The 15,511-nt window shown below is 39.5% G+C and overlaps 1 protein-coding gene across 1 annotated transcript; it reads left to right on the forward strand.

The window, feature by feature from the left end:
* The first annotated feature begins 12,727 nt into the window (after nt 1–12,727).
* Nucleotides 12,728–14,882, forward strand: LOC128615970 (C-C chemokine receptor type 3-like). Its single transcript, XM_053638400.1, has 2 exons — nt 12,728–12,749; nt 13,644–14,882. Exons 1-2 carry the CDS (start codon nt 12,728–12,730, stop codon nt 14,642–14,644), a joined length of 1,023 nt encoding a protein of 340 aa, XP_053494375.1. The 3' UTR covers nt 14,645–14,882.
* Nucleotides 14,883–15,511: the final 629 nt, after the last annotated feature.

Raw genomic sequence — 15,511 nt, forward strand, 5'->3', positions numbered from 1 at the left:
TTGGTCAGGGAGGTTCAGAGGTCCTCCACAGAGATGGTAGAAATTGCGAGAAGGACAACCATCTCAGAAATACTTAAACAATCAGGAAGTCATGCTAAATGGAAGCCAAAAAGCCAAATGGATAAATGTGTGTGGCAGGCTTTTAATGCAATCTAAAAGCATTAAGAAAAAGATTCTGTGGTCTGATGAAACCAAAATTGGTTTTCACAGAATTGGCTCCAAATGTCTTGGAGTGGCCCAGCCCAGACTTGAACCCCATGGGATATCTGTGGCTGAGCTTGAGAGGATCTGCCGGAAAAATAGGGGAAAAAAGCATGTGCAAAGCTTGCGGAGAATTATCCAAGAAGACTCAAAGCTGTAACTGTTGCTTCGAGTCTGTAAAAAAACAAAAACAATAAAAAAATCCCAGACAAATTAGATAAATCTAATCAATTTGAAAATAAACACAACATAAATGTGCAAAAAGCCGAAGGGGTCCGAATACTTTCTAAGCCCACTGTATATATGTTTGTTAATTTAATGTTTCTTTCATGTACGTTTTGTTCATTTTGTTATCATATAGATGGCGTTTAAAGTTCTGTCAGTAAAACAAAGCCCCACCTCAGGAAATCACAACAAAGCCTCACAGCCTACACAGCCTGCTTTTCCAGTCACTCTTGAATAGAGTCATGGCAGGATAAAATGTTCTCCTCAGATCTTAGAACATACATAAAATTTTTTATTCAATTCTAATAGTCCATATGCATTAAGTAAAGAATAAAAAACTTAGCAATTTGCTGTTATACGTAAATAATCAACAATGGGACTGTGTAAAGCAGAGTTAATGTTATCATCCCTAATTATTAGTATAATTATTATTCTATTTAGTCATATTTAAAGATAGAAAGTTGAATAACTTTCAACAAATCAGATGCGCAATCAGGAACATTTTGGTATTAAGCATTTTGTCAAATTTGCTTCTCATACAGCATTCCATCTTTTTTCACTAATCCAAGTCAAAAAAGTTTCTTCTTAAGCATTATGGACTATAATGAATACATAATCTGCATAAATATGATGTAAAACATCGTCAGTCCTGAAAATAGACAAAGAGAACCCAGTTAAACTGTGGTGGTGCTTGAAAGCTTGTGAACCCTTTAAAATTTTCTAGAATTCTGGATAAAAAGGACCTTAAACATCATCCTATTTTCATAGAAGTCCTAAAAGTGGATAAAAAAAATACAACTTTAAAAATGAGACAAAAATATAATACTTGATCAATTATTCATTGTGGAAAATGTGGAATCCAATATGACATATCCGTGAGTGGCAAAAGTATGTGAACCTCTATGATTAGCAGTTAATATGAAGGTGAAAACAGAGTCAGGTGTTTTCAATCAATTGGATTTAGTGGGAATCAGGTGTGAATGAGCGCCCTGTTTTATTTAAAGAAAAGAGATTTATTAACGTGTGATCCCATGTTTGTGGAAGTGCATCATGTGTGTAACGAACCTGTGAGCTCTGTGGCTCTTAGATTAAAGGGCTATTCCCCGGTAGCAGGCCCCCGGGGTGGCGTAGTCGACATATTGAGGTGTGGTGTTCTTTATTTTTTGGGTTTTTTTCCATTAATATAGTCAAAGTCTGATTACGTTAACGTGCTATTTTTCCGGTCCTTTTTATTTACACCCTCGTGCTGCCACACTGGCTATGACTGACTCTGTCTTCCCCAGAAGCACTGTCTACACTAACAATGTCTGTCTAATTCATGATTTACACTGATTGTTTTGTAAGCTGACTTTTTGTCTCTCACCCAGATTTAATTACATTGCCTTTCTGGTCGTTTACTCAGCATATAATGATTACACAAGTATCTGTGCCAAATTAAGACAAATAGCTGATGTAGGCTGTAATATCAGGGAGTTGGTACATCCACTATATTGTATCAGACCGGCTAAGGCCAAAGTAACAATCACCCACATAAACTATCTGCTCAAAAGAGACTGTCTTTCCTTTATAAAAAATAAAATATAAAAAAAAAACGACAGTCAGTTTCCCTTTCTCTCTGACTAGCCAAAACCACACAGCAGCACCCATGCCTAACACAAACGGCTAGCCAAGGCCTATATCCACTGATTTGGATTAAGATACACAAATATTGACAATAAACAACAATATTTACGTAAAAGAAATATACAAATCCAGCAAACCAACACCAAATGGGACAGGCTAATCTAGAGTTCATAAACAAGCTAAAGTTCACATACCGGAAGACAACTACAATAACAAATAGCAAATTGCAAAGCAAAAAACAGAATCCAGTCAGCACTAGACTGCCAACATTCCATCTGCCCGTGCCTTATATGCTTGTCGTGACGATGATACCGGCACATCTGCAGAAGGTCAGAGATGCCACACTAGCAGAGCAATTTCATTTATAAAGTTAATGCTATATAGGCACATAGCAAACTGCTGTTTCGAGACTCCAGTGGTTACATCAAAGATCATCAAGTCTGGCCTCTCTATTAATGGAGTCAAATGCAATCTTGAAGTCAATGAAGGCCAATACTAGTGGAAGCTGATATCCCTCCATTATCCTGTGCAGGGAGTGCTTTTGATGTGTAAGGCTACTGGGTCAAAAGCCAGCCTGGTTGGTTCTCAAGATAAGATGACCATATGGTTGGATTCTTTTTTAGCAGAATCTTGTTGAATGCTTTTGTATCAACTGACAAGAGAGTTGTTCTATAGTAGCTTGTCATGGAGGAAAGAAGAAGAACAGTGGGGTTTATTTTTCTGAAAAGAAGTTATGAATGGTATCTACTATTGCCTTGCCCCCGGACTGCAAGGCTACAACTGTGATGACACAATACTACTATCAGCTACTACCTGATTTAATACTGCAGCAAAGCTAACTAGGAATAAGACCACCACAGGAACCTGCATACCATCAATACTGTATGTAGTAGTGATGACTTCATGAATTATTTCAATGACAAAATAGAAATACCCTATTGAAAAAAACTAGCTGAAGCCAACTTAGGTTGGTTTTAGCTGTTTTTTTCAGCAGGGTAGAGTATTTGTACAAGGGCCACAGGTAGCTAGAAGTAAGTTTTCTGATTACATAGCAAGTCTCAGTTGTCTTTCAATTACATCAGGTGCTGCAGTAAAAGACTGTGGTTTGATTATTGACCACAGCCTCTCATTTGAATCTCATGTACAATATATTACTAGGATAGCCTTCTTTTGTCTCAGAAATATTGCTAAGATAAGAAATATAATGTCAGTACATGGTGTCGAAAAAACTAGTTCATGCTTTTGTTACCTTTAGGTCAAATTATTGTTGTAAGGGACTGTATATTGCAATTGGGTTTAGGGTGGAGTGCTTTTTAAGATGGTTTTCACTCTTTATATAGAACTTCTCAGCAGTGCATTAACGATACATCGATCATTGTATTCAGAACTGAAGGTGACAGTATAATGTGTGTGTGGTTTGTTCTGAAATAGACAAATGAATAACTCTGAGTGCGTCTGATAACATACTGTAGCGAGCTTAGACAGCAGTGGGCTGAGCACAGACACAAAGGAAGCCGTTTCTGAGGCAAATGTGCAGAGTTCATTTAAGTGCAGTGAGGGTGTGAGGTGCAAAGGAGGTCCAGTGGGGTGATGTGCTCGGGCACCAGTGTCATATACGGAGCTGCCGGGGCCGTGCTGGGGGCTTTCCAAGCAGCTGAGGTCCCTTTCTACAGTCCGTCAGCACTGCAGGTGCAGCCAGGGGGTGAAATCCTCAGTTTCCTCCGATTTCTCTGCAAGAAACACAAGACAGATTATCTTGCACGCCTCGGGGGCTCTCTCTCCCTTTGCGAGCGGAGGATCGCCCCTTTTATACTGTCCCGTCGGCTGCTGGATGGTGGAGAATTGCCGCGCTGTTTATTAGCCAGCAGCCGTGTGTGTGTTGGCAGCCCCGCCAGGTGCCGACTGGCCAGGTAGTAACGCAGCTCCTCAATGGCCCACTTTATCGCCAGGGCCTCTCTTTCCATGGCCGTGTATCTCCTCTCAGCTGGGGACAGCTTTCTGCTGATGTAGAGAACCGGGTGATCTTCTCCTTCAAAGGTCAGCGAGAAGACAGTGCCCAGCCCGGTCTCGGACGCACTGGTGTGCACGGTGAATGGAAGGGCGAAGTCCGGGTTACGCAGCACCGGGGCACTGATGAGAGCTTCTTTCAGGGCTCAGAATGCCCGCTGTGCCTCTGTAGACCATTTTACCCAGTCCGATTGGCCCTTCTTCGTGAGATTTGAGAGGGGGGAGGCTATAGAGGAGATGTTAAGCACGAACCTGCGTTAATATCCCGCCAACCCCAAGAAGGTACGTACCTGTTTCTTCGACGTAGGCCGGGGGTAGTCTTTCACTGCCTCAATTTTCTTCGTCTGTGGCTTCAGTAAGCCCCGGTCAATACGGTAGTCTAGGTACTGTGCCTCAGTCAGCCCCAGGTGGCACTTTTTGGGGTTGGCTGTCAGCCCGGCCTTCCATAGCTCCTTCAGCACCTCATCCAAGTGGAATAGGTGATCCGACCAAGCGGAGGAATGGATGACCACATCGTCCAGATAGGCGGCTGCGAATGTACGATGGGTTCACAGGACAATGTCCATCAGCCGCTGGAATGTTGCGGGCGCTCCGTGTTGCCCGAAGGGGAGAACCAGGTACTGCCAGTGGCCATTTGCCGTGCTGAAGGCCGTCTTCGATCTCACCTCTGCAGGTGCAGCCAGGGTGCGAAATCCATCCAAAGACAGATTATCATGCACGCCTCTGGGGCTCTCTTTCCCTTTGCGAGCGGGGGATCGCCCTTTTATACTGTACCGTCGGCTGCTGGATGGTGGAGAATTGCCGCGCTGTTTATTAGCCGGCAGCCGTGTGAGTCGGTGGCCCCGCCCCGTGGCCACGTGCTCTCAGGCTGTCCAAAACATCGGTGGTGCTGAAGTGGAGCTGTCTCTTCCGCACCACAGTGGCAGTTGCAGAGGAGTGCTCTTTACTACTTGTGCGCCAGCCGCCGGCCTGTCGCCACAATACAAACACACATAGGGAATTTAGCACAATTGTAATGCCTTGTTGTCTGGATGTTCTAGTACTGTATGTGCATAAACAAGCTCCAGTTAGTCCAGTTAGTCTAGAACAAGAAGATATGACCACATCAACCCTATCTTATCCACATTGCTCTGGGTCCCAGTAAAATTTCTCATTGATTATAAAATAATACTATTGATCGTGCCATAGCACCTTAGCAAACTTCTGGTCTTTTATTATCTGCCACACCTACTTCTATCAGAAGGTGCAGGCTCTTTGTTGGTACCAAAAATAATGAAAGCTACTGCAGGAATCAGATCTTTTTCTTGCAAAGCCTCATAGTTAATGAACAGCCTTCCAATCAGTGTTTGGGACTCAGTTTGGGACACAGTCTCAGTGTTCAAATCTAGGCTGAAAACATATTTGTTTAGTCAAGCCCTATGTTAATATTTCTTCCTTAGGTAAAGGTGTAGATTTGAGGGTTCATGGGCATAGAGCGTTTTGGTAAACTGGGATGTTTGGATACTGTACCTGCAAATAGATTTCTATTGGAAGCCATGTATTAGCTGAAATACGTGTATCTTGCCTACTATGTAGTAGGTAAGTACGCGATTTTGCCGTCAGACAATTGAGCACTGCCATGTGTACCTGTCCTATCGCAAAATGCGGTGAAAACTCCCACACGATGTTAATAGTGTGATGAAAGTGTGTACATGTCTGTAATGCACTTTGATAATGCGACTAAAACAGGAATACTCCACACGTAATTAATTTGATTTGTGTTTACTTTGAGTATGACTTTAGTCGGATTAAGGTAATCAATAATCGCTGTTTACATGCTAGTTTCTTAATCAGAGTATCGTCTTAATCGGGATAATATCGAATTATTGTTGTCCATGTAAACGTACTGACTGTTTGCAGGTCTACCCAACCGATAAAATATAAAACTTTCAAATACTTTTAAAATATAAAACCTTTCTAACACATGACTAGGCTAGTTTGGTGTTGCTAGCCAAGGGGAGGCACAAATAAGCTATCATCTGCTACAGTGCCATGCAGAGTATATTATCTTTCCTTAAGCTCTGCTCATGTCATATTCACAAACTTATATAGACATTTATACACCTTGGTTTTCTGCTCAGAACGAGAGGATGACTGTGGTTAAACCAGCCGCAATTCCTGTAAACACGGTAAATCTAGTCACACATAATTAGGGGCGCGGCTTTTACACACTTAGCGGTAACAGCACCTAAAGGTAGACATTTCAAATTGGTAGACAATCAAAAACCCACTCAGATCAGTTCACACAGACCTACTCCATTCCCAAAATAAAGATTAATTTATTTTACTGTAGAATTTTAAAGTAATTGTTGCTCAAATTCACTGGATCTGGCAATACAATGGAGTCAGAAGGCTATTTTAATTCATTATAAAAAGGGGACGTGTCAAATTGGTAGACAATCAAGCCCACTTTTATCTCTTCACAGTGACCTACTCTATGCTCACAATAATGAGTAATTAATTTTACTGTATAATTTTTAAGTAATTGCTCTTCAAATCACTGGATCTGTCAACATGTTTGAACTAGGAGGCACTTAAAAAATGGACATTTCAAATTGTTAGATGATCAAACCCACTGAAATCTGTTCACAGTAACCTATGCTATGCTCACAATAAAGATCAATTGATTTACCTGTTGACTTTTAAAGTATTTTATTTTTAAAGTCTTCAAAATCACCTGCTCTGTCAATATAATTGTGCAAGGAGACAATAATAATAATAAAAATTCAAATTGGTAGACAATCAAACCAACTGAAATTAATTCACAGTAAGTTACTCGATGCTCATGATAAAGATCAATTAATTTGACTGTAGAATTTTGGAGAAATATGACATTATCCCACTTCAGCGATCTACAGTGCATCCGGAAAGTATTCACAGTGCTTCACTTTTTCCACATTTTGTTATGTTAAAGCCTTATTCCCAAATGAATTCATTTAATTATTTTCCTCAAAATTCTACAAACAATACCCCATAATGACAACGTGAAAGAAGTTTGTTTGAAATCTTTGCAAATTTATTAAAAATAAAAAACAAAAAAAGCACATGTACATAAGTATTCACAGCCTTTGTTGAAGTCTTTTTGAGTATGATGTCAAGTCTTTTTGAGAATGATGCTACAAGCTTGGCACACCTATTTTTGGGCAGTTTCTCCCATTCTTCTTTGCAGGACCTCTCAAGCTCCATCAGGTTGGATGGGGAGCGTCGGTGCACAGCCATTTTCAGATCTCTCCAGAGTGTCACGTTTCGTGACGTAACGGAGATAGGACGGATGCAAGTGCAGTAGGAACAGTTTTATTTAAGAGAGACACAGGCAGGTAAATCCAAAACGTGATCCAAAAACGTAATCCAAAACAAGAGGTCAGGCAATCGGCAAACAGGCATAAACGGGGCAAGGCAGGAGACTATGTTGTGGTCACGGAAAACAGGGTCGAGATACAAAACATGAAACATAAGCTATGACTATGAACTGGGAGCGGAGAAACCAGCGTGAACTAAATCTAATGTATAACCTAACTAACTCTAACAAGGAACCTGACTATGACTATGACTATGGTGACGAATCTAAACTAAACTTATCTTATCTAAGTTACTTATCTAATATGCCGCACCGTGTGCTGGGAGGCGCGCGGTATATATACAAACATAATCAGCGTCGTAATAGCTGATGGCTGAGGGCAATTCAGACACACGTGAAACAACAACCAATGACAGAACGGGGAGGAGACATAACAGAAACATTAACAAATGCACGTGTCGAAATGTCACGATTGTCAACAAGGGAAAAGCAGGTGCTTGTGCACCTTGCTCGTGCACGCGCACTCACATGCTCCACAGCGCGCTGCTTAAAGGGGATGTTGTGACACAGAGATGTTCAATTGGGTTCAAGTCTGGGCTCTGGCTGGGCCACTCAAGGACATTCACAGAGTTGTCCTGTAGCCACTCCTTCATTATCTTGGCTGTGTGCTTAGGGTCGTTGTCCTATTGGAAGAAGAACCTTCACCCCAGTCTGAGGTCCAGAGCGCTCTGGAGCAGGTTTTCATCAAGGATGTCTCTGTACATTGCTGCATTCATCTGAAAAACATCCCCACAGCATGATGCTGCCACCACCATGCTTCACTGTAGGGATGGTATTCGCCAGATGATGACTGGTGCCTTTTTTCCTTCAGACATGTCCCTTGCCATTCAGGCAAGTTTCATCCTTTGTTTCATCAGACCAGAGAATTTTGTTTCTCATGGTCTGAGAGTCCTTTAAGTGCCTTTTGGCAAACTCCAGGCGGGCTGTCATGTGCCTTTTACTGAGGAGTGGCTTCCGTCTGGCCACTCTACCATACAGGCCTGATTGATGGAGTTCTGCAGAGATGGTTGTTCTTCTGGAAGGTTCTCCTCTCTCCACAGAGACACGCTGGAGCTCTGTTAGAGTGACCATCGGGTTTTTAGTCACCTCCCCGACTGAGGCCGTTCTCCCCGATCGCTCAGTTTGGCTGGGCGGCCAGCTCTAGGAAGAGTCCTGCTGGTTTCAGACTTCTTCCATTTAAGGATGATGGAGGCCACTGTGCTCATTGGGAGCTTCAATGCTGCAGAAATATTTCTGTACCCTTCCCCAGATCTGTGCCTCGATACAGTCCTGTCTCGGAGGTCTACAGACAATTCCTTGGACTTCATGGCTTGGTTTGTGCTCTGACATTCATTGTTAACTGTGGGACCTTTTATAGAGAGGTGTGTGCCTTTCCAAATCATGTCCAATCAACTAAATTTACTACAGGTGGACTCCAGTCGAGTTGTAGAAACATCTCAAGATAGTTTAGTGGAAACAGGATGCACCTGAGCTCAATTTTGAGTGTCATAGCAAAGGCTGTGAATACTTATGTACATATGCTTTTTTATTTTTATTTTTTATTTTTAATAAATTTGCAAAGATTTCAAACAAACTTCTTTCACGTTGTCATTATGGGGTATTGTTTGTAGAATTTTGAGGAAAATAATTAATTTAATCCATTTTAGAATGAGGCTGTAACATAACAAAATGTGGAAAAAGTGAAGCGCTGTGAATACTTTCTGGATGCACTGTATATACAGGTCTGTACAGACATCAATTCTAATAAGTAGAAAAAAACAAAAACAAATGGCCTGTTCTTGTAAGGAAACGTCCATTCTACATGGAGCATGGATGATGTCCCTATGAACTGATCAGACTGGGCTTTGATTGTCTACCAATTTGAAATGTCCATTTTAATGGATGTCCATTTTAATGGATATAATGGATTAAATATTGCCTCCAAATATTACCAATTTCAAAAATGTCCATTTTATAATGGATTAAATATTGCCTCCAGGCACAATTATATCGACAGATCCAATGACTTTGAGCAGCAATTACTTTAAAATCCTACAGTAAAATTAATTGATCTTTATTTGGAGCATAGATAAGGTCCCTATGAACTGATCTGAGTGGGTTTTGATTGTCTACCAATTTGAAATGTCCATTTTATATAGTTTCTTATATAAATTTATAGTTTCTTAAAAGATGCTTTTAATGAATGTATTTATGTATATATACACATGTATGTATATAATGAATTTTATTCAGCTTAATGCTTTACAACGTCTTGATCAATTTTGCCTTTTTTTAATGTAAAGAATTATAATAACTTTTAGCCTGTAATCTCATTTTTGTCATCTGTTGGTGGTAGTTTATAACCAGAAGGTACATCTTTTTTCCCTTTGAGTTTTGCTTTAGGCGTTGTAAATCATTTTAACCTGTAATCATTTAGCCTGTAATCTCAGAAATACTGTAAATGTTTTGTTTTTGTTTAATGATGATTGTTAACGTCTTGCTGCTGTGTAGGAGCTCACTGACGCTCCTTTTCCGCTTTCGGTGCTGTTACCGCTAAGTGTGTAAAAGCCGCGCCCTTGAAATTTATGTGCGGCTAGAATAGATTGCGCTTTCAGGAGAGTGGCTGGTGGTTTAACCGCAATAGAGGACTTTACTGTTTCAGTTTCAACCCATTTACTGATTAAAAAATAATAATAATAATGATAATTGTTCTGGCCTCCGTTCAATGAAGATATAAAATTACAGGCAGTCTTCTTTTACTGACGTTTCAGTTACTTAGTGACAAAAATGGAAAATTATTCGGGGCTAAAGAAAAAAAAAATCTGCCCCAGTAAATGACCAATTATAATATTTTTTGTTTCATTTGTTTAATTGGGTTCTCTTTGTCTACTTTTAGGACCTGTGTGAAAATCTGATGATGTTTTAGGTCATATTTATGCAGATGTATAGAAAATTCTAAAGGGTTCACAAACTTTCAAGCACCACTGTATATGTATATAAAGAAGGCTATGACTTCAAAGAAACAGCCAGATCTGTTTTGACACTGAGAATTTCAGATTTGTTCTTGTGGGACAACATAGTGACGTCATCTGTTGGTGGTAGTTTATAACCAGAAGGTAAATCTTTTTTCCATTTGAGTTTTGCTTTAGGCTCCAACACAAGAAGACAGCAGGAGCCAAAAGGATATGTACGCAATCTGTTCCATGTCTTATATATAAACAGTATCACTTTTATGCCTAATACTACTACTACTACTACTAATGATAATAAATAACATTGTCCTTATGTAGATTAATTACAATGGAACAAATCTAGCAATATGGTCAAACAGCCTAAATGCAATGTTTACAGAACTTTCCACAAACATCCCTTAATAGTCCCCTGGAGGTTTTTTGGATGTCCCATAAGATTGTCCCCTACAACAAACATCCATAGGATCTTCCAACACTGTATTTTTGTTAATGATAATGAGTCTTTACTGATCACATATACATTACAGCACAGTGAAATTCTTTTCTTCGTATACCCCAGTATGTCAGGAAGCTGGGGTCAGAGTGCAGGGGTCAGCCATTATACACTGCCCCTGGAGCAGAGAGGGTCAAGGGCCCAACAGTGGCAGCTTGGCAGTGCTGGGCCTTGAACCCCTGACCTTCTGATCAGTAACCCAGAGCCTTAACCACCAAGCCACCACTGCACTGTACTTTTGTTAGCTGGGATATTGAAACCACAAGGTAATATATTCAGGCCACGAGCTAATATATTAAGTCTGCAAGTCTTGTTGCGGTCATGATGTACTGAGACCACAAGAAAATATACTGAGACCATGAGTTAATACATTTTGGTTGCATGATACACATACTGTGGTCACAAATTAATATAGTGAGGCCATACGTTAATATATTGAGGCAATGAGTGAATATATTGAGACCAGCAGATAATATATTGAGGCCACAAGATAATATTTAGATGGCAAAAAAGTTCTAGTCACGAGCATCCAATGAATTGTTTGTGAGGTGCTGGTGAAAAAGTCTATTTGCTTTTGTAGTATATTTTTTTCCAGTCAAAAGAGAAGACACCGAATAAGGAAAATTATCATTTATTATCAGGTACATAAGTTAGACATATATTTAACTGAAAAAAGGTGGTGGTGGTGGTGGGGGAGGGACCCATATATATATAAAGTACTGTAATTCCTACAGTGTAATTCCATATTGAAAGAAAGATCAGAAATGGCTTTGAAGAGCATTTGCTTTAAAATTCTACAGTAAAATGAATTGATATTTAATTGGAGCATAGACGAGGTCCCTATGGTTTTGATTGTCTACCAATTTAAAAAATGTCCATTTTATAATGGATTAAATATTGCCTCCAGGCACAATTATATCAACAAATCTATTGGCTTTGAAGAGCAATTGCTTTAAAATTCTACAGTAAATATGTAAATACCCTCAAATTAAAGCTGAAAGTCTGCATGATAAACGCGAATTCACTATGTTAGACAGCTAAAATAATGATACCATTTTCAGTGTTTAAATATTGATGAACCGGAGTGTATTTCAAAGAGAGCGACATGCTTTGGAGAGCGACATCTATCAGTTTCACCAGGAATCGCCTGAAAATGTCCCGTCAATACCATACAGTAGCTGCTTCTTGTCTACATGTATTTGCATAACTTTTACAATGTATTCTGTCACAGACTGGTTTTATAGCCTAAAATCGAGACCTCTGTGTGTTTAGGTACCTGTGGCCAAAACTGATCAATTTTAATTGATTTCGCTTTCTCATTTTATGATTCAACCCTTGTCACATGTTAAGTATTTAGCTGGCTCAAACCAGCTCTCATGACCTTAGTTTATTCAATCATGGCCACATCTTATTGAAAAATAACCACCATATCACCTCGGTGGCTTTGTAGTAATATGACAATACAATGCTGAGAATTATATTACTTGAAAACACTTGACTGAAATGCTCTATTGTAAGGATATTTTTATTCTCCCACGCCTTTATTAAATCCTAACACTAGGCAGTGCCTAGTCAATCCAGTTTCCCTTAGATACTTATTTTCAAAATCGCTGAATTTAATAACTGAATATGAATGAAAAGACTTTATTTTCATCATATTGTTAGAAATGTTTTTGCATTTGCATATTATTTGTTTTGATTTCACAAAGACGATGTTAAAATAACAGTTCTGGCAACAAGTCAAAGCCCCACCTCATGAAATCATACCTCAAGCTCTTGTTATATACCAGCATACACAAGTCACTCTGGAATGAATGAAGCATGGCTACGATGTACTCCAACATGACAACAAGTAGGTGGAACCTTTCCATTTTGCAGCTGCTTGATAGCCTGTAATGGTTGTTAATACAATTAGTCAAGTGTGTACTTTCTTCTTTTCTTCTTTTCAGGGGAATAAGTTAACAGTGTGGTGCACATTTCTGATTTGTAGTATCTGCAGAATGCTGCCATTATACGTGCAACTTGCAACAGTGCTTACTGCAGCAAGTTCATTAACATGGATATAAATAAGATGTGCACTGTTAATTTCTTTAATCTTTATCGTTGCGTATTGAGCCATTCCTCACCCATGCAGACCACATACTGTGCACAGAGCAGCATGTATCTGCTGGTTTGCCAAAAAAAAAAACAACAATCCAAAACAATCATTAATTTCCATCCATCCATCTTCTATACCACTTATCCTTCCATCAGGGTCATGGGGAAACCTGGAGCCTATCCCAGGGAGCATGGGGCACAAGGCGGGGTACACCCTGGACAGGGTATCGTTAATTTCATTTAAGAAATACATTTACTATCTTGTATATTCATTGTGTGTGTTTTTTTTTCTATGAATGTTCTCCATTGTTATTAAAAGAAAATCTTCCTAGACAATCATATGAGCATTTTTAATGAAATTCTGCCTAAAAGATTTTGACTTGCAGATATATAATACTAATTCTGACAGTGTGTCCAGTAAACCTTTCTGATCTTTCTGGAATGTATCAAACCCAGAGTCTGATGTAAATTTGTTATAATATTGTTAGATATCTACTGTTGTCACCTGTAAATAAGAGTTTGTTGATTTGGGAACGATCATTGCTTTTAAAACAGTTAGCTTGCTTACTTGCTTTTGTATACATTATTACACTGTAATTTTCTCATGCAACATGTCATAACAAGACGTTTTTCCCCCCCCCATAAACAGCCAAGGATGATTACAACAGATCACTGCATGACTTCTCACCCTGCAATAATACCAACGTAATGGCATTCAGCCAAACCTTCCTCCCTTCCCTCTACAGCATCGTATTCATTGTAGGGTTAATTGGCAATGGCCTGGTGGTGTGTGTCCTTGTCAAGTATCACAAAGGATTCAACATGTCAGATCTGTGTCTCTTCAACCTGGCTATTTCAGACCTCCTCTTCCTGATCTCATTGCCTTTCTGGGCTCACTACGCTGCCATCACTAAGTGGACCTTCGGGATCTTCATGTGTCATGCAGTAACAGCGCTCTACATGCTGGGATTCTATGGAAGTATCTTCTTTATGATTCTCATGACCGTTGACCGCTACACTGTCATTGTCCACTGCTACACCTCCCTGTTATCCAAGCACCGGTCTGTCAGAGCTAGCATAGCCCTGGCTTTGTTTGTGTGGGCACTTAGCTTGGGAGCTTCTCTGCCAACCATCATTTTCTCTCAAGTCAAGAATGAATCGGATGAATGGAAATGCAGGGTGGAATATCCACAAGGGACAGCATGGGACTCCTTCATTTACATTGAGCTGAACATCCTCGGCTTGATCATTCCTCTCTCAGTGATGGTGTTCTGCTACTCGCGTATCATCCCCATCTTAATGACGATGAAATCTCAGAAGAAACACAAAGCTGTCAGGCTCATGCTGGTCTTAGTCATTGTTTTCTTCCTCTTCTGGATGCCCTACAACATTGTCATCTTCCTGAAGTTCCTGCATCACTTGGGCTACATGAGCACCTGTCAGTGGCATCAGGACCTGAGCATGGCTATGCAGTGGGTGGAAACCATAGCGTTCAGTCACTGCTGCCTCAACCCCATAATCTACGCCTTTGTGGGGCAGAAATTCAGGAATTTATTTCTAAAAATCCTGAAAGAGTGGTTTCCTCTTTGCTTTGGGCATTGCATAATAATTAATAATGATTTCAGAATGATTTCAAAAGTCAGAATTTAAATTCAAGATTTTTTTTATAAAAATCCTGTAAGAGTGGTTTCCTCTTTGCTTTGGGCAAATGCCATCCAAAAGTATTGAACCCTCGTAAAAGTAAACAGTTTCTGAATTTCATTACCTTATCTTTACCTTAAAAGAATATTCCTTAAATGCTCCTTAACCTTAATTTTCACTCATTTCCTTCTCTCAAAGTTTCTTCAGTGGTAGTTCTGAGGTGCTTTTCATTTATTCTTGTTCATAAAATGTAAGCTGTTTTAATATATATATGATATTATATATAGGTATATATACACGATATCTTTCATCTGGAGCATCCAGAACCTGGGACTAAATACTTAATTATTTATTTTAGCACCATTTTTCATTTTTTGATTTTCATAGAAATACTTGTTGACCAGACATTTGACTTGATCATGAGTTTGCAATAAAAAAATATACTGACAGGAAGAAAATGTGTATTTATCATTTGTTATTCGAATAAATATGATCAATTCTGGGGGTAGGGGGGTTGAAGACCCTTGCAAGTTACTATATGCACTCACGCTCCTCAGAAATATCAGTGTAATCTACTGATAATATGTAATCACATTATATTAACTACTAATAAATATACTGCTTTGTATATTATTTGCCTAGTGTAGCTGATGCATGGGAGTTACTTCTCAGTGTTTATTATCTTCTGACATTGTAACAGGAAAATAATCAACTTTGTGTTGTGTGTCTTTTGTTGAGAGAACATTCATTATGTAATGAATAAAACACTCGAGAGCATGCTTTACTTTGAGTGGTGTCAAGTTTACGTGTGTTTTTACACACACATTTTTGCTGTATTTACTCACCAGACTGAGTCAAGCTGTCTACCAAAGCTCA

Source organism: Ictalurus furcatus, chromosome 1, assembly GCF_023375685.1.
Source record: "Ictalurus furcatus strain D&B chromosome 1, Billie_1.0, whole genome shotgun sequence".
Taxonomy (NCBI): Eukaryota; Metazoa; Chordata; class Actinopteri; order Siluriformes; family Ictaluridae; genus Ictalurus; species Ictalurus furcatus.

What these genes read in the sequence shown, in the direction of transcription:
- LOC128615970 (XM_053638400.1), top strand. Translation starts at nt 12,728, where the DNA reads ATGTACTCCAACATGACAACAA. An exon ending in GTACTCCAACATGACAACAA is followed by an intron (nt 12,750 to 13,643) that starts GTAGGTGGAACC and finishes CCCCATAAACAG; the next exon opens with CCAAGGATGATTACAACAGA.